This window comes from Hyperolius riggenbachi, chromosome 6 (assembly GCF_040937935.1).
Source record: "Hyperolius riggenbachi isolate aHypRig1 chromosome 6, aHypRig1.pri, whole genome shotgun sequence".
In the NCBI taxonomy this organism is placed as follows: domain Eukaryota; kingdom Metazoa; phylum Chordata; class Amphibia; order Anura; family Hyperoliidae; genus Hyperolius; species Hyperolius riggenbachi.
The window spans coordinates 23,533,034-23,553,481 of record NC_090651.1 but is presented as its reverse complement, the minus strand read 5'-3'; the positions used below and the strand labels follow the sequence as shown (position 1 = coordinate 23,553,481).

General features: G+C 47.7%; 1 protein-coding gene across 1 annotated transcript in view; it reads left to right on the top strand.

The window, feature by feature from the left end:
• Positions 1–20,448, top strand: part of TTC22 (tetratricopeptide repeat domain 22) — a 28,744-nt gene that overhangs the window by 1,337 nt on the left and 6,959 nt on the right. The window contains exons 2-5 of the mRNA XM_068239020.1: positions 14,218–14,273; positions 15,473–15,588; positions 17,205–17,323; positions 19,479–19,640. Coding sequence (XP_068095121.1) covers positions 14,218–14,273; positions 15,473–15,588; positions 17,205–17,323; positions 19,479–19,640 — 453 coding nt within the window. The remainder of the gene's footprint in view (positions 1–14,217; positions 14,274–15,472; positions 15,589–17,204; positions 17,324–19,478; positions 19,641–20,448) is intronic.

Sequence of the window (20,448 nt, the reverse complement as noted above, 5' to 3'; positions counted from 1 at the left end):
ATAGCTAGTATAGTTGCCCCAGTATAGCTAGTATAGTTGCCCCCATATAGATAGTATAGTTGCCCCAGTATAGCTAGTATAGTTGCCCCAGTATAGATAGTATAGTTGCCACAGTGTAGCTAGTATAGTTGCCCCAGTATAGATAGTATAGTTGCCCCAGTATAGATAGTATAGTTGCCCCAGTATAGCTAGTATAGTTGCCCCAGTATAGCTAGTATAGTTGCTCCAGTATAGCTAGTATAGTTGCCCCATACCCCCAGTATAAACAGCATAGTTGCACCTAGTATGGACTTGGGTGCAAGCCCCCCCCCCCCCCCCTTCCTTCCCTTCACCACCCAGGATGAACTAATAATATGCATGGGTGGCTGGTCTGAAAGGTCGTGCCACACCTAATGCCACAGCAGTGGGTAAATACACTCCTAACAGACACAACTGGCACATTACAACTGCAACCATAAGGGGTATAGGTTTTGATCAGGAGTAAAGCCTGGTACACACTGTCAATTATGATTGGCCAATCACTGACCAATTTTACCACCTCCACATAGTATAAAGGTTTACTTACACAATCTGCTTATAGTATTCATTATCTATTGACCCTTATATTACATAGGAGGTGGTAAAATTGGTCAGTGATTGGCCAATCATAATTGAAAGTGTGTACCAGGCTTAAGAAGAAAGCCTCTTACACACTTCCAATTATGATTGGCCAATCACTAACCAATTTTATCACTTCCATGTAGTAGGAGGGTCAACAGATATTGAATACTATGAACAGATTGTGTAGGTGAACCCTTATACTATATGGAGGTTATAAAATTGGTCAGCGAATTGAAAGTGTGTACCAAGTTTAATTCACCCTGTAGATGGCTGCAGGTAAACAATGGAAGGTGCTGCAGGATAACAGCCAGTTTCAGGAGCACAGTTAGTATTCCAGTGTAACCACAACATTGATAAACAGTTTGGAAGACCTCTCTAGCATCTATTATCAATGTAGTTATTCATCGTACACACGTTGGAAAAACCGTGCGATTTGGGCCATCTTGGATGAGAATCTAGTGTGTGTACAGATGTCGCACAAAGTCGTTCAGTAATTTACCATGATGGAGGACGGAGCAGCTAACGACAAACAAGCAGATTGTCTCCTTTCTTCTCCCGTACCACAGGATACTTCTGGCTCATTCGCACTCCCTCCTGCCCTCTCTATAGAACAGCGGATGCTCTCAGTTAGAGTTTAGCAGCATCTCTGCACGGTGCTTGTTCCCAAAACTGATAGATTGAGGAATAGTCAAGAACAACCTGATCTCGATTGCTGCCCTGGTCTGCCAAATGGCACCAGTCCAGGTTATTATTATTTATTGTATTTATAAAGCGCCAACATATTACGCAGCGCTGTTACACCAGTTACATGTTACACCAGATTCCAGCAGGGATCTTATCTAATATCGATTGAACTGCCTCTGCCACTCGTTTTGTAGGGCTCAGTGCACTTCAGCGCCATGCAGCAATTGATCGCACACCTCCACCCCCGCCTTCCCACGCTCCCGCCACATCTGACCGCAAAAAGAACGGCCTTTCCCAATCAAACATAGATCAAGAGACCCTTTCCTCTTTACTAGATTCACATTTTTTGACTCAAATATAATATCTAACCTTGTTTGGTGTGTAAATACCATAAATCTGTTTCAGTGTGTTTTGAAAAAAACAACACACATTTTCTGTAAACAAACCCGAAGAAATATTTTAAAAGAATGTTTGATGACATCTGATGACATTTCAAACAGAAATGTGGAGCAAACAAACAAATATATGTGTCAGGAAAGTCCAGGAGGTGATATTAGGCCTCATCCCCACTATATGTAATGCTGAGCACATATACAGTGTTTAGTACACAGGGGCCGGGGGCGTAACTGGGGGGTGCAGCACCTGCAGGAGGGCCCAGAGGTGTTGGGGCCCTAAATACTAACCTTCCATTTCTCTGATACTCCAGATCAGGTGTTTTGTGGCTACACTTGTTATGGGTATCCTGGTGGCCACACCTGTTTTATGACCCATGTAAGATGGGCCCCCAGGCCGTGAGGGTCACCAAGGGGAGGCAAGGGAAAGGGTGTGAACATTAAGTGACCCCATCAAAGTTTTTCTGGGGGGGGGGGGGGGCATGATTTGTAGTTGCACCCCAGACATGCATGGACTGCACAGCCCGATCTGTGCCCACTTGTACGTAGATAGCTTATGTCGATGGTTCCTGTGATTATAACATAGAGGCGCTCATGCTTGCTACACAGCCGTTAAGGCACCTGTTCTTTCACAGACCTGAGGAAGCGGGCAAGTACCTGCGAAACGCGTTGTCAATTTTATGTGCTCGAATAAAAGACCTTTTTTAATAAACTGGTCCAAATTCTTTAAGGGCCCGTTTCCACTATTGCGTTGCGGAATCGCCGGCGAATCACCGCAGGCGAAATCGCATGCGGGTGCGATTCCGCATGCGTTTTTTGCCGCGATTTCGCATGCGATTTCGCATAGGTTAGGGTAATGCGATTTTAACCATGTCACTGCCTGTGTGAATTAACATGGGTACCTATGCGAAATCGCATGCGAAATCGCGGCAAAAAACGCATAGGGAAAACGCATGCGATTTCCCTATTAAATACATTGTGTGCGATTCGCCTGCATTCCACACGCAGGCGAATTCTGAGGGCCCTACCCTGCAGATTTTTTCTGCACAGAAAAACGTGCAGGAAAACAAACGCACAAGTGGAAACAGTCCCATCCACTTGTACTGACTGTGCGAATCCGCATGCGGGCAACGCATGCGGATTCGCGATAGTGGAAACGGGCCCTAAGAGAAGTAACATTACCTCTCTGTTTATAAGGTTAACAGCTTATTAGCCTATCTTTTATTCATTGTGCGCCTCCACCCCTGTTTTAAGTGCCACTTGTCCGCAGTGTGGCAGTGTGTTATTGCAGAATACTGCTGCATGCATTATTGTCACCTGTGTTGCTTGCAAATATTTGACAATAATTTTCTCATCGAAAATGCTTTTTTTTTTTTATTTTGAGAAATTCTCATGAAACATAGGCTTGCATTTTTCGCGGGTTCTGTGACAAAACGAAAAAAATCAATATTTTACCGCAAAAATGTGAAAAGCAAAACAATGCAGAACAACTATATTTTTACAGCACCAAGTTTAGCACAAAATGCGTAAAATAAATATTTTTACTGCGAAAAACACAAAAAATAACAAATCAAATTTTCAATGGAATTTTCGCTCAAAAATCAAATGTAACAATATTTTCCAGAAAATTAATATGAAAAGAATATTGGAATTTTCGTTTATCCCTAATTGTCATGGAACGCGATCAGCACTGCAATGAAGAGTAGCGCAGGCGCCATGTGTAGCCGTATCAAGGCACCGTCACCTGCGCTGCATCGTAGGGACAAGGGGGTATCTGGCAAATACCATCTTTCATAAGGGGGCAATATTTGGTCATATAGTGGCAGAGTAGTGTGGTGGATAGCACACTCTTGCCTTGCAGTGCTGGGTACCTGAGTCAAATCTTGGCCAGGACACTATCTGCATGGGGTTTGTGTGTTCTCTCTAGGTTTGTGTGGGTTTCCTCCAGGCAATCTGTTCTCTTCTCACTGTCTCGCTTTTCATTCACTGGACTGGAACATGGAGCCAGTAGAGTCAGAACAACTCATCTGCTTATTCTGTTAACCTTCCTGGCGGTAACCCCGAACATAGTTTGGGGTAAGCCGCGCAGGAGGTTTTCTCAGGCCCTGCTGGGCCGATTTGCGCAATTTTTTTTTTTGCTGCACTTTGCTAGCACTTTGCTAGCTGTGCGAGCACACCGATCGCCGCCGCGCCGCAGAGCCCCCCCCCCCCCCCTAGACCCCTTGCGCAGCCTGGCCTATCAGCGCCAGGTAGCGCTGAGGGGTGGATAGGGACTCCCGATGATGTCACGACGTCGGTGACGTCATCCTGCCCCGTCGCCATGGTGACGGGGAAGCCCTCCAGGGAATCCCGTTCTTTCTTTGAACGGGATTTCCTGATCGCCGATCACCTGAGGCGATCGAAGAGGGTAGGGGGATGCCGCTGCACAGCGGCTATCATGTAACGAGCCCCAGGCTCGCTACATGATTTTAAAAAAAAAAATTCAAAAAAACGGCTGCACTGCACCCTGGCGGTTTTTAACAGACCGCCAGGAGGGTTAATGAAAAACAGGCATCAAAAGGATAAAAGTAGCTAAAAATAGAGTAGGTAGCAGTGGGCTTACCTCCTACAAGTAGACACAAGATTCTGTTGATGGTATTCAACAAAGCAATTTCATTTACATACGCTAAAGTGCAGTGCAACACGTTTTGCAGGACTGACCCCGCTTCATCAGGAATTAGACGGCACATAACAAATGCAGGTCTAGATCAAAGCCGACCGCCAATATAGTGTAGTACTTACTACACTATATTGGGCTCTCGCTGTTTCCTTTATGTCATCTGCTTACTTGTTCTGGGTCAGAAAGTGTTATAGGGCACCTGAAGTGAGAGGCATTCATTATTAACAATGCCGGTTGCCTGGCTGTCCTGCTGAGCTTTTTGCTTTAGTTATGTTTCACACACCTGCAACAAGCATGCAGCCAGTGGAATCACACCAGAGTCACAACATCTGATCTCTTTCCGGGCCAGTGATTTATACTATGAGGGTTCATGCACACTAGGGGAGTTTTGGGATTTTTTTCAGGGCTGGTGTTCTCATAAGGGAAAAGAGGGTAGTTGTCCTAGGGCCCGCCTCCCCCAGGTCTCCCCCTCATTTGTGCTCCTGGGTCCCCTGCAACATTTTGTCAACATAGCAACCCACCGGTCCCTGGACGCTGCTCAGGGCAGGGCCGTTTCTAGCATTTTTGTGACCCCATGCAAGAAATCCTGTGGGGGTGGGGCTTAACCTGGGGGCAGGGATTAATCCAGGGGCATGGCATCCCCCAGGGCCAATGGCACTCCAGGCAATGGCCTGGAATGTCTTTGCCTGAAAACGGCCCTAGCGCTGGGTCACTAAGAAGAGGCAGCCACCAAAGATGGGGAGCGCAGACTGGAGTAGCGCACTGGGATAGATGAGTTGCTATGCTGGTGCAGGGGCCAATGGGAGCACAGTAAAGGGGTCCTAAGGCGTGAATATGCTCTGGGGGGTGCAGAAGGCTCCCCAGGTTAATTTTGCCCTGGGGGCTCTACTGTGGCTTTTGTTGGGTGTGAGAAACATCATTGTTCGTCCTGACTGTGCACTAATGTCTAATATGACAGGACGGCTTTATGTGGACTGCGCTCTGTCACCAGCGTCACCTCCGAATGCAAATTCCTGAGATAACTCCAACCTGGCCTCAAGCAGCAATGCAAATGTCACTGTGAACAAAGGCAAAAGAGGAAACTACTGCAGATGAGACCAAGGTCGGGGCCGAGCGCTGGGACGTATATACAGAGCCAATACCACAGGCGAGACTGAGGTCGGGGGCAGAGCCAATTACAGAGGCAAGACCGAGGTCGGGGCCGAGCGCTGGGACATACTGTATATACAGAGCCAATACCACAGACAAGACCAAGGTCGGGACCGAGTGCTGGGACATATATACAGAGCCAATACCAGAAACAAGACTGAGGTCAGGGGCAGAGCCAATTCCTGAGGCAAGACCAAGGTCGAGGCCGAGCGCTGGGACGAATATACAGAGCCAATACCACAGGTGAGACCGAGGTCGGGGGCAGAACCAATACCAGAGGCAAGACCGAGGTCGGGGTCGAGCGCTGGGACGTATACAGAGCCAATACCAGAGACGAGACCGAGGTCAGGGCCAATCGATGGGACGTATATACAGAGCCAATACCAGAGACGAGACCGAGGTTGAAGGGCAGAGCTAATATCAGAGCAAAACCAAGGTCTGGTCAAAGCGCTGGGACGTATATACAGAGCAAATACCACAGGCGAGACCGAGGTCGGGGCCGAGCGCTGGGACGTATATACAGAGTCAATACCACAGACAAGACCAAAGTCGGGGCCGAGCGCTGGGACGTATATACAGAGTCAATACCACAGACAAGACCAAGGTCGGGGCCGAGCGCTGGGACGTATATACAGAGTCAATACCACAGACAAGACCAAGGTCGGGGAAGAGTGCTGGGACGTAGAGCGCTGGGACATATATATAGAGCCAATACCACAGACAGGCCGAGGTCGGGGTCAAGCGATGGGACGTATATACAGAGCCAATACCACAGATGAGACAGAGGTCAGGGCAGAGCGCTGGGACGTATATACAGAGTCAATACCAGGGTCGGACTGAGACACTATGGATCTCATCATGTCATGCCGGTAAGCTATTCCCCGCTCGCTGCCACTGGCTGCAATTTTGGAGGGAGGGGGAGCACAAATGGGTGTGGCCACGAGGTGAGTGGGCGTGGCCATGGGTGGGGCCAAATGTACATGAACTTAGCAGCGGTGTAAGCTACAGATAATGGGCCTGCCCATTGAAATATTGGATGGAGCCCCCTGTCCTTTATTTAGATCATTTACAATTAGTATAGGCATAGATCAAAGATGTATACGCAGATACAATTTTGATTGGTCAATCACTGACCCCCAATTTTACCACCCCGTGCAGTAAGTAGGCCAACAGACAATGAATTTTATGAACAGAGCTAAAATTGGTTAATCAAAATTGTATGTGTGTACCAGGCTTTACAGCTAATACTGTACATACTGAAAGTAGCAGGGATCAGCATACAATATAGCTGGTTTACAATCAGTAAAGGCACAGAGTAACACCTTACACTGTACACACTGGAGGTAAATCAGCACACAGTGCAGGCACTAGAGAACAGCGTATACTGTACATACTGTAGGCAGCAGAATTCAGCACACTGCAGCTAGCGTGCCAAAAATATGAGGATCACGTTGTGCGGCGTGCTTATCGCGCCGCACCGAAAAATGGGTGGGCCATGGACCAGAATATAGGTGTGGTAACGGGTGGAGACAAATTTACATGAACCTAGCAATGGTGGGACATTAGATTATGACAGTGGTGGCGAACCTTTTGGAGGCCGAGTGCCCAAACTGCAACCCAAAAGTCACTTATCTATCGCAAAGTGGCAACAGCAATTTAAATACTGTACAAACTTTTGAACTCATACATGAACATTATGGAAAATCCAAGTTGAAAATAAACTGTGAAGATAAACTATTTCATCCATCCTACTCCTGAAAAATGTATTCAATTTTTTAGAACCTCCCAGTTTTATTTTCTGTTTTAAAAAGCTAAAAAAGTAGGTTTAATGCTATTGTCTCATATGATAAGGATTCAGCTTTTCCCATAGTCTCGCAGTTAGCAATCATGTGACCCACAACAAGACAAATTCAGCAATCATGAGGCCCCCAACAAATCATGAGGCCCCCAACAAGACAAATTCAGCAATCATGAGGCCCCCAACAAATCATGAGGCCCCCAACAAGACAAATTCAGCAATCATGAGGCCTCCAACAAATCATGAGGCCCCCAACAAGACAAATTCAGCAATCTTGAGGCCCCCAACAAATCATAAGGCTCCCAACAAGACAAATTCAGCAGTCATGAGACACATAAATAGACAGCATTTCACATAAATAGGCAGAATGCCCCCTTAATATGGTAGCCCCCCAAGTTAGGTAGTGAGTGACAGGGACCCCCAGGTTAGCTAGTGAGTGACAGGCGCCTCCAGTTAGGTAGTGAGTGACAGGGACCCCGATAGTGAGTGACAGGGAGCCCCTTTAGGTAGTGAGTGAGTGCCAGGGAGCCCCTTTAGGGAGTGAGTGAGTGCCAGGGAGCCCCGTCAGGCAGTGAGTGCCAGTGAGCCCCGTCAGGCAGTGAGTGAGTGCCAGGGAGCCCCTTCAGGCAGTGAGTGAGTGCCAGGGAGCCCCTTTAGGCAGTGAGTGAGTGACAGGGAGGCCCTTTAGGTAGTGAGTGAGTGCCAGGGAGCCCCTTTAGGTAGTAAGTGAGTGCCAGGGAGCCCTTTTAGGTAGTGAGTGAGTGCCAGGGAGCCCCTTTAGGTAGTGAGTGAGTGACAGGGAGGCCCTTTAGGTAGTGAGTGAGTGGCAGGGAGCCCATTAGGTAGTGAGTGAGTGACAGGGAGTCCCTTTAGGTAGTGAGTGAGTGACAGGGAGCCCATTAGGTAGTGAGTGAGTGACAGGGAGCCCCTTTAGGCAGTGAGTGAGTGACAGGGAGTCCCTTTAGGTAGTGAGTGAGTGACAGGGAGTCCCTTTAGGTAGTAAGTGAGTGACAGGGAGCCCATTAGGTAGTGAGTGAGTGACAGGGAGCTCCTTTAGGAAGTGAGTGGGTGACAGGGAGCCCCATTAGGTAGTGAGTGAGTGACAGGGAGCCCCTTTAGGAAGTGAGTGAGTGACAGGGAGCCCATTAGGTAGTGAGTGAGTGCCAGGGAGCCCCTTTAGGTAGTGAGTGGGTGACAGGGAGGAGGGAGCCCATTAGGGAGTGAGTGAGTGACAGGGAGGAGGGAGCCCATTAGGTAGTGAGTGAGTGACAGGGAGCCGCCGCCGCTCCCCCCCCCCCCCTTACCTCGCAGTCAGCATACCTCAGGATCAGCGGCGACCCGACCAGTAGTACCAGCGGGCGCCGGACGCACCCGCTCTATATGCGGAAGTGATGCCACTTCCGCATATCAGTGCAGGCGCTGGGTCCTAGCGCCAGCACGATTGGTCGCCGCCTGATTAAGGTCTGAGTGACGCGGCGGCGGCTGGAGGGAGCCGCTGACGGAGGGGGTGAGCGGCACCCCTGGGGAAGAGATCTGTGGCACCCCAGGACAGATTGGGGGCACGTGCCCCCCCCCCAAAATAGGGCTAGCGACGCCCCTGGTGTGCGTAATTATTCAGCCCCCTGAGTCAATACTTTGTAGAACAACCTTTTGCTGCAATTACAGCTGTCAGTCTTTTAGGGTATGTCTCTACCAGCTTTACACATCTAGAGACTGAAATCCTTGCCCATTCTTCTTTGCAAAACAGCTCCAGCTCAGTCAGATTAGATGGACAGAGTTTGTGAACAGCAGTTTTCAGATCTTGCCACAAATTCTCGATTGGATTTAGATCTGGACTTTGACTGGGCCATTCTAATACATGGATATATGTTTAGTTTTAAACCATTCCATTGTTGCCCTGGCTTTATGTTTAGGGTCATTGTCCTCCTGGAAGGTGAACCTCCTCCGCCCCAGTCTCAAGTCTTTTGCGGACTCCAAGAGGTTTTCTTCCGAGATTGCCCTCCTATTTGGCTCCATCCATCTTCCCATCAACTCTGACCAGCTTCCCTGTCCCTGCTGAAGAGAAGCACCCCCAGAGCATGATGCTGCCACCACCATATTTGACAGTGGGGATGGTGTGTTCAGAGTGATGTGCAGTGTTAGTTTATCGCCACACATAGCGTTTTGCATTTTGGCCAAAAAGTTCCATTTTGATCTCATCTGACCAGAGCACCTTCTTCCACATGGTTGCTGTGTCCCCCACATGGCTTGTGGCAAACTGCAAACGGGACTTCTTATGCTTTCAGTTAACAATGCCTTTCTTCTTGCCACTCTTCCATAAAGGCCAACTTTGTGCAGTGCACGACTAATAGTTGTCCTATGGACAGATTCCCCCACCTGAGCTGTAGATCTCTGCAGCTCATCCAGAGTCACCATGGGCCGTTTGACTGCATTTCTGATCAGTGCTCTCCTTGCTTGGCCTGTTAGTTTAGGTGGACAGCCTTGTCTTGGTAGGTTTACCGTTGTGCCATACTCCTTCCATTTCTGAATGATCACTTGAACAGTGCTCCGTGGGATGTTCAAGGCTTGGAAATCTTTTTGTAGCCTAAGCCTGCTTTAAATTTCTCAATAACTTCATCCCTGACCTGTCTGGTGTGTTCTTTGGACTTCATGGTGTTGTTGCTCCCAATATACTCTTAGACAACCTCTGAGGCCGCCACAGAGCAGCTGTATTTTTACTGACATTAGATTACACACAGGTGCACTCTATTTAGTCATTAGCACTAATCAGGCAATGTCTATGGGCAACTGACTGCACTCAGACCAAATGGGGCTGAATAATTATGCACACCCCACTTTGCAGTTATTGATTTGTAAAAAATGTTTGGAATCATGTATGATTTTCGTTCCACTTCTCACGTGTACACCACTTTGTATTGGTCTTTCACGTGGAATTCCAATAAAATTGATTCATGTTTGTGGCAGTAATGTGACAAAATGCGGAAAACTTCAAGGGGGCTGAATACTTTTGCAAGCCACTGTATATACAGAGCCAATACCACAGACAAGACAGAGGTCAGGGCCGAGCGCTGGGATGTATATACAGAGCCAATACCACAGGCAAGACTGAGGTCGGGGCAGAGTGCTGGGCTGTATATACAGAGCCAATACCACAGACAAGACCGAGGTCGGGGCAGAGCCAATAACAGAGGCAAGACCTAGGTTGGGGCAGAGCCAATACCAGAGGCAAGACCTAGGTCGGGGCAGAGCCAATACCACAGGCTGAGGTTGGGGCAGAGCCAATACCACAGGCTGAGGTTGGGGCAGAGCACTGGGCTGTATACACAGAGGCATGTGGCTGCATCAGTCTGGTGGGAACTGCTCTGTGCAGCACCAGCGTAGAGAGAAGCGTCCAATTCTCAGACTTCCTACCTGGCTTCAATTCCCAAACCAAACAATGGGGGACATTTATTAAGAGAGAACGTCCTGCACCTTGCTCAGCTGAATGCAAACACTTTACCAGCTCAGCTCACCTCAGATGCAGGTTTCTTAAAGCGCACCTGAACTCAGAACTTCCTCTCTGCTCTAAAAGATACGCAACAGCATTACCTGGGGCTTCCACCAGCCCCCTGCAGACATCCTGTACCCACGCCATCTCAAACCGATCCTTCAGTCCCCCGCAGGCAGCTAGTTTTGTTTTTGGTGACTAGTCAGTCGCCGGGCCAGTGCGCCTGCACGGCCCTGGCTATGCCCATTCCTCATGCTGGCATCCTGCACATGTGCAGGATGGCCACGGAGATGGGAAGGCAATTGAGGGATGTCCAAAGAGCATGCAACAGGCTGTCTGGATTTCCCGAACATTCAAATACAACGCAGAATCACATGTGAGGTGATTTGCCTGTTGATTAACCTTTGGGTGTGTGTCAGTTCACGCTTTACGATGCAGAAAAACGCACACAAACTTGATAAGTGGGAACCCTGCCTAAAGGAAGCTGTCAGCTTTGCAAATGCTGAATTGATGTCTGAGTACACACCTGTGTCAATATACATAATCATGTGATCAGGGTGAGATAAGATAAAAGGGAGGACTTTCAGTTTGAGGGAAAAACAATGACTTTGGCAATAAACTTTCTTGTGCAGAGAGTGCAGCGTATTCATGTCAGACATAGTATATGTGGTAATAATTACAGTGTTTTCCCCAGGATTTTTTTTCCAGCCGGTTGCCATGAAAAAGTAGCCGGGTGGGGCGAGTTGAGAGAATGCAGGGCCGGTGCTTCTGTGCTCAACTTTGCCTACAACATAGGAGGAGGTGAGCTGATAACAGCCGGTTGCTCAGCAAAAGTAGCCGGGTGGAGCACCCGGCTACAAGAGCCTGGGGAGAACACTGTAATTATAGTACCACTCTACATCCTCCTACTGTCTCGTTATTTGGAGGGACAGTCCCTCATACCTCCCAGTTTTTGGACCAAATGCCTCTCCCGATCTTTCCTCCCCAGTTTGTCTGTCTTTCAGGACTCATGTATGGGTTGAAATAAATAAAGGACAACTGTGTAGCGAGCGGTATGTGAAGGCTACCATATTTATTTCCTTTTAAACAATACCAGTTGCCTGGCAGCCCTGCTGATCTATTTGGCTGCAGTAGTGTCTGTCAATCACACCAGAAACAAGCATGCAGCTAATCTTCAATAATGTCGGAAACACCTGATATGCTGCATGCTTGTTCAGGGTCTAGGGCTAAACGCATACTTCCCAACTTCTTGAGATAAAAAAGAGGGACTCTTAAACCACACCCCTGCAATCGGAACGCAATGTGAACGAGGCCTGACACAGATCTGTACATCAGTCATGAAAGAGGGCCAAATGAGGAAGAAAGAGGGACTGGGTTCCCAAAGAGGGACTGTCCCGCCAAAAGAGGGACAGTTGGGAGCTATGGCTAAAAGTATTAGAGCAGGGGCGTTGCAATAGACATAGCAGCCACGGCAACCGCTATGGGGCCCTGGGGATGAGGGGGCCCAGGTGGTATTTGATATGTTCACTATTAACTCTCCTTTGTTTCTCCACCCTCTGACTTTGTCTGGGTGCCCATGGACTATACACAGTGTACATTGCATTGGAATGTAAATTGCTCAATCAACTCATATCCATAGGGTAGCATTGCTCAAGAGTGCCTAGATCTAGTGGCCCCATGGAGATTTTGCTATGGGGCCCCATAATCTGTAGCTGCACCACTGTATTAGAGGCAGAGGATCAGCAGGATGCCAGGCAACTGGTGCTGCTTATAAGGAAATAAATATGGCAGCCTCCATATGTCTCTCATTACAGTTGTCCTTTCAGGCTGCTTTCACAGTGGGACGTTACAGGCGCACGTTAGAGCAGCCTGTAACACAGCCCACCGCACAGTAATGAAAAATGGGCTGTTCACAGTGCACACGTTGTAACGCTGCACGTTCTATGAAAGTGCAGCATGCTGTGCGTTATACGTGATTTTAGCCGTGTAAGACTGTTTGCACATGCTCAGTATTGTGTGTTTTTTGTTTTTTGAGTGCAGGAGAGGAGGAGGGGAGAGTCTGCTATTGTGCATAGCCACATGGCTAATTAATATTCACTGCACCGCAGTGTTTACTTCCTGGAGCGGCCGCTTATTGGCTGGCGGGACCACGTGATGCAGAGTATTCCGATCACGTGGTCTCAACAGTCTTTTGACGCAGTCGCCGTTTTCGTTCTATCACTGTCGAACGAAAACGGCGCACCAAGAGCCACCATAACGCGGCTCTATGTAGCGTCCACCTTTAGCACCACCATGCGTTGCGTTAGGGGAACGTCATGCGTCCTTAACATCCCCTGCAACGCAACGTCCAAGTGTGAAAGAGCCCTAAAGAGAACCCGAGGTGGATCTTTAAGGGGCAAGATGGGATACAGAGGCATGTTCTCTGCCTCCTGACATGCCTCTGTGTCCTCCCACCACCGCTCTCTGCCCTCCCCCCACCGCTGCGCTATAGCCCCCCGGGTTTAGCAACAAGATTTGTCGCTAACTCAGAGGTAAACACAGGGGAGAGGGATTCCCTGTTCAAAACGCCCACCAGGGGCGTTCCTGCAGGGTTTCCTGAGCTGCTATTGGGCATCTCTTCCTGGCCGCACCTCCTGCCATTCCCCCGCCTCCCTGCACGCTATGAGACACACACAGTCTCTCAGTGCAGCGTCGTGACCCAGAGGTCACAAGAGTGAAAGTGGGCCATTGCGTCCCACTGGAGCAGCGGTTTTTGGCCTACTTTTTTTTTTTTTCATTTTTTGAGCCCACCTTTTTGAGCTCTCTTTAACGTTTCTCTTTCAGCTCAGGTGTCCTTTAACTGATTCTTTGTGGTCCTCATAGCTAGAGGCGCACCTCTTTCGGATTTTAAAAAATCCGGGGGGGGTTATGCCGTTACTAGAAAACACAAGTATTGTAGCGAGGAGGAGTATGGCGGCCTCCTCTAGTGACAGATCCTCCCAGGTATGATCTAGAAATGTGGCTGTACATGTAGTGTGAGTTCAGGGGCAGGTGAGCGAATACCATGCCTGGAATGAAGGTGTGTACGCTCTATACGCTCTATCAGATTGTCCTGCACACAAGAGGAGCCGTTGTCCAGGCCTGAACCACGTCACGCATCTGTTTGTTTTAGCATTAATAAAATCTCTGTTATGTAATTGTCAGTGTGGTTGCTCTGCGGATCTCTCCAGTGGAGATAAGTGAAGGAGTGTCCCTGGGTAAACAGTGAATGCCTGTACTCCGGCTGCCTTATGTCACTATAGAAAACCACTCGATGGAAAGGATCCAGCAGCCTGCATGTATAAGGAAGCAACCACTTCTGGTCACGCTACAGCTGGCTGTCTATCTCCAGTAAAAATGAATACAACTTTATTCTGCACGGAGGATGAAGCAATAAATGTTTTCATGTTGTACTCTATTTATTCCACAGATCTCAGTGGAGGAGAAGAGGAGCTGGTTCTTCACAATGGCCTCTCTCTGCATGAGGTAAGTCAGGGCTCATTGGTAGTACATGAGCATACTGTCACGATTTTGTGAACGCCATTGCGGCAAGCGCATGAAAATGCGCACAAAATATGAGCTGGAGTACCCCTTTTTATCTTCTGTTGGGCTTATTATCGCAAAGTACACAGTAACTTGACAAATTGCTCAGACTATCAATAGTTATTTTCCCATTTAATCTTTATTATTTCTGCATCAATATGTTTCTATTGGTATACTGTTCTGAAAATCTCCGCCAAAAGGATTCGCATCTCTTTAGAGACGTTACCATAACCGTTTTGATATTAATATTGTTAGTTTTGCTATCTCTAGAAAGTTTGTCAAATTAACCCTTTTTCCTACAGGATTTAGCTAGAGTTAGACTTAATGCATTTGCACGCTTTATTGCGGATTGGTGGCAGCGACCTGGCTTCTATATGAGATCCCAGATTGTATCGATTGTATATACAATCGAAATTGGACTGTGTGTGGACTCACCAACCAATCCAAAAGGTTGCTTTTCCTGCAGTGCTGACTGCCTTCAGGATTCCCTCAGGGTCTGAGGTTGAATGGTAAACTGCATGACAAAGGGAACAGGAATTGGACGGTTACTACGCATACATCACACATACCTCCTACATTTTTGAGATAAGAAGGAGGGACACAATCCCGAGTCATGGTTGGGGCTGGATATCCACAGCTCAGAGCAGTAACCCCGAGATGAATCCATGAGAGGTGTGTAATGTGAAGGGCTCCTTCAGTGCCAGATAGAGCAGTATTTGACCAAATTGGTCGAATATTGCTACCGGGAGCCAGCACTAGAACGTGGGACCATGAGAGCTCTCCTCTCACCGTCTCGGAAGGCTCTATGGAACCTAAGGCCTTCCCTCTCCTTAGGTACGTACCGTACGTATCTGGCTGATTTTTTTTTTCGGGGGGGGGGGGGGGGGGTTATTCCCATTGACTTGCCCGGCCCGGCAGATCGCTCAGAAACAGCCGTATCAGTCTGCCGACAGTGTGTACACACGCCGGACTGTCGTTGGAACGCCCACCCAGCGGGAGGTGACGACGGACCCGTCGTTGCCTCCAGTCCAGTGTGTACGGACCTTTAATTGTAGAAAAGGCTTCACACTTATTTCATTTTCACTTTCTCCCCATTATCATCCGATTGCAGCGTTTTTCATGGTGCGACGTTCTCATTGCAGGTTGGATGAAATTTTCCTGAAGCGGGAAGACTCTGAGCAGAACCGCTTGTTGTTCTTTAACAAGACGCTGATGCTGCTGCGGGAGACGATGAAGGCCTCCCACAAGCATTACAGAGGTAGGCGCTTTGTCTGCCTCACAATGGACGGGCTGATGTTATTACAGCGACAGGTGGCTGTTTATACAGAGGCTTTTGTTCGGATGCATTAAGTGTTCGGAGGTTAGCCGTCTTCTCTCTCTGACACTTACGCAGGTGATGTCTCTGTTTATGCTGCAGTATTATTATCCATTTCTTTACCTAATCTCGAGGCAGGGCTGGATTTATCGTAAGGCATTGTAGGCACGTGTCTACAGGCGCCTGATAGTGGAAAGGCGGCTCACTCCCCTCCCTGAGCGCCTCCTTCCCTATGCAGAGTCCCAAGCAAAGTTTAAATAAGAGGTTACTCACCCAGCTCTCTGCATTCCACTGACAAGATCTCCCTTCAGTCAGGGCTACCTATAGCTACTTAATACTGAGGTTCCTCTAGCTACCTAATACTTGGGGGCACCTCTAGCTACTTAATACTGAGGTTCCTCTAGCTACCTAATACTTGGGGGGCACCTCTAGCTACTTAATATTGAGGGTACTTCTGGCTACCTAATACTAAGGGGAACATATACCCTCTTTCCCTGAAAATAAGACCTACCCTAAAAATAAGCCCTGGCTGGAATTTTAAGCATGCTTGAAATATAAGCCCTACCCCAAAAATAAGCCCTAGCGGAAGTTAAAGAGGAGGAAGAGGCGGCCAGTAAGTGGGGACACAATGGTGCAGCGCCAATCGGGCAGTGATCCTTTCATCCCAGCACACAGCAAGGCTATCAGCAGTGTGCAGGGAAGACAGGTCAGGTGCCTGATCAGTACAGTAGCATACTTTCAAATCCATGAACATCACAGTACAAAGAAACAGGAAATGTTCTGCTGAGAATCACTTCCTAATAGAAATATGAGACATCCCCTGAAAATAAGCCCTAGTACATCTTTTAGAGCAAAAATTATTATAAGACACTGTCTTATTTTCGGGGAAAGACGGGTAGCTACCGATGACGGACAAGGGAAGTAAGGGAGAAGTGACTGCTGGGACAGCCAGCACACTTGCGGTTCAGCGGGGGTTTATAGGATTACGGAAGGCGGAGTCTAGGGTGCCAGGACATATAGGCTTCTGTGAGGTAAATCCGGGCCTGTTGTGAGGACTCCCCTGGCTTCCTGCAGTGTGTGAAAATCACCACCGGAATCAGATTAGTTGGTTTTAAATCTTTGCAGGAGACTCCAAAGCCATAACTGGGGGCTGGAGTGCATACAGGTGAGACTTAGAAGACGTATATGCAAGCTATGCATATAAACAATCTAGAGAATTAATTTAGCGGTCATTACTAAAAGTGTTCTCTTATTTTTGTACAACACTATGTAAAATGTACAGTAGGTGTATTGTAATAATAGCAGTAATAATGATGATAATAGTATAATACTATACTTATTCTTTGCACCGTGCACTGGATAGTGGATGTATGCACGGATGGGGAAGCGTTCGATAGTCTGATTGGCCGGAAAAGTGTGATCTGATTGGCTGAGGAAGTGGCGTCTGCCTCTTGATGCTACCCCTGGCACTTGGTGCTTAGTCTTCTTCCTGTGTGTGTGGCTGAAGCATTTTCCATTGATCTTCCACTGACTTTACACTGCAATGTGTTCTTGTGCAGCCATATCCTGGTGTTACGTCGGGATGATGCTAGAGAAACAACTGACGTTTTCCACAACCCCGATGGGAATCCACGACTGCGGCCTGACGGGGACCGACCCCCTGGACTGCTTCAGCAAGGTCTGGCTACCGAGGTTTCATAAGCATTACACAAAATGAATAAACATGTCCAATGCTCTAAGGCATGCATGTCAAACTCCGGCCCCCAGGCCAAATCTGGCCCGCAGAGCCATCAAATCTGGCCCCAAGTGGTTTCCCCACTCTGCATTATGTATGGCCCCCTCTAGACCACCAGGGGAGCTATATTGGATGTGAAGCAAGCCTTAGATCACCAGGGAAGCCATAAGGGGGAGGGAGGGAATCACTAGACACCAGGGAAGTGTATGGGGAGGGGCACTAGACAGCAGGAAACTGTATAAGGAAGGGAGGGCCGCCACAAGACAAGAAGGTACTGTATAAGGGAAGGGGGCCACTACTATACCAGGGAACTGCATAGGGGAGGGGCCACTACTATACCAGGGAACTGCATAGGGGAGGGGCCACTACTATACCAGGGAACTGTATAGAGGAGGGAGGGGCCACTACAATACCAGGGAACTGTATAGAGGAGGGAGGGGGAGCCACTAGACACCAGGGAACTTTATAAGGAGGGAGGTGGCCACTAGACATTGACGTTGGCCCGCAACTTGGTCACAGTGTTCAATTCCTGCCCACTTTGTTATTAAGTTTAACACCCCTGCTCCAAGGGAAACTGTATTCAAGTGGATAACAAGAGAACAGTCTGCTACCTGCTCGTCCATTTAAAATACCTTTGAAACCATTTCCAAACAAGAAAATACTCAAAATAATTTTGATAGTACTTTTTCATTTGCAAAGTGCTGAAAAGATATTTTAAAGAGACGATTCAAAAATAACATCTAGGAGAAAACACAAAAGAAAAAATGAAATACACACGTCTCCGGATCTGAAGGATGCACCACTTTATTGAGGTGGTATTGGGGGCCCCCTTATAGTTTTGGGCCCCCCTGCAGACGCTGGGGCTTCTCCCCTGTAGCCTCTGGAAAGAATAACTTGCATAGCAGATAAAGGCAAATGGAGGCTACTGTTACTATGGAAACTACTGATTTAACCACTTCACTCCAAGGCTGGTTTTAGCCAAATGGACAAGAGCGATTTTCACCTTTCAGTGCTCCTCCCTTTCATTTGCCAATAGCTTATTCACTACTAATCACAATGAAATGATTTGTATCTTGTTTTTTTCCCCACCAATTCGGCTTTTTGGGGTTGATATTTGTTTTCAGTAATTACTTTATTTTCTATGCCTTTTAACCACCCTGGCGTTCTGATTAAATCGCCAGGGTGGCTGCGGGAGGGTTTTTTTTAAATAAAAAAAAAACTATTTCATGCAGCCAACTGAAAGTTGGCTGCATGAAAGCCCACTAGAGGGCGCTCCGGAGGCGATCTTCCGATCGCCTCCGGCGCCCAGAATAAACAAGGAAGGCCGCAATGAGCGGCCTTCCTTGTTTTGCTTATATCGTCGCCATAGCGACGAGCGGAGTGACGTCATCGACGTCAGCCGACGTCCTGACGTCAGCCGCCTCCGATCCAGCCCTTAGCGCTGGCCGGAACTTTTTGTTCCGGCTGCGCAGGGCTCAGGCGGCTAGGGGGGCCCTCTTTCGCCGCTGCTCGCGGCGAATCGCCGCAGAGCGGCGGCGATCAGGCAGCACACGTGGCTGGCAAAGTGCCGGCTGCGTGTGCTGCACTTTATTTGATAAAAATCGGCCCAGCAGGGCCTGAGCGGCAGCCTCCGGCGGTGATGGACGAGCTGAGCTCGTCCAGACCGCTCAGGAGGTTAAAGGGAAAAACAAGGAAAAAATACACTATTTTTCCAATTTCATCCCCTATAGTTTTAATATAAACACTGTTACTGTACATAAAACCCACACATTTTATCTGCCTATTTGTCCTGGTTATCACAAGATTTTAATTATGTCCCTAGTACAAAGTATGGTGACAATGTAGTATTTGGAAATAAAGGTGTATTTTTTCTTTGGTGTTTTTTTTCCCACCATTTTCACGTGCACGGGAATGCACGTGCGGGAGCGCGCACATGCACGCGCATAGCGGCGGCAGCACTGTCTGATTTATAAAAAAGTTCGGGAGCCATTAAGAGGCTCTAGCAGGACATTTTTATAAGTCAGCTCGTCATTAAGTGGTTAATTAAGAAAAAGTATAATTATTTGAATATAAATAATTCTCCTGTTGTCTTGCGCAGGCCATAGAAATCGGTGAGGGTGACCCACTGATCCTGAACCGGCTGGCAAAGATTTCTCACGTCCTGGGGAAGCAGGAGATGGCGATGGGGATCTGCAACATGGCGCTGGATGCTGTGCAGGACCCCAAGCAGAACTGGCAGTCGTTCCTCACCCGGGCCGAGGTAATATGGTATGCATGGTGTGAATGACCTCATCCGCGGACAGTCTGTGTATGGTGTAAATATGTATTTAATGGTTTTAAAATGAGCTATTTGTTTTTTTTTACATCTAAATTGGTTGTCTCATTCAATAACAAAAAAAAAACTGCTTTTAAAGGACACACGAGGCGAAAATAAACAAATGAAATAAACGATTGTATCTATCTTCCTTTTCATAAAAATTACTTTTTAAGATATTCCACAGTTTTATTTTATGTTTAAATCTACTTTTTAAGTTTTAAGTGTTTTATTGTTTTTGCTCAATGACACATTCATTGAACAATGCCAGAGCAAAAAAATCTATAAACCATTGACCCTTTTTATCTCTTTCCTGCTCTCAGAAGCCATTTCAATTTTGCTTGCATTTTGCTCTGGCGTTTTTAATGCCCAAAAAAATCACCATTCACACCTGGCGATTTTTTAGCAATCGTGTTTTGTGCTTCTATCAAATCGCCCAAATAAGAATGGGCCCATAGACTTTTATTACCCTAGCGCTTTGAAACGTGCTAGTGTTTGAGTGTTTTGCCGAAATTGCCGGCAAAACGCTCAAGTGTGAATGGGCCCTTATAGTTGGAATTTCTTATCAGTGAGGGTCACACTGTAGTCACTTCCTGTCTGAGTCAGGACTGAGTCAGCCACTTACATAGCTGATATTTAACTCTTTCAGGCAGAGAAAGAGAAAAAGAAACGCAGCATAGTTATTTGTGTGGTAGGCACTGTACATACCCATGTCTATCTCATCATGTCACATGTCACCTCGGGTATCCTTTAA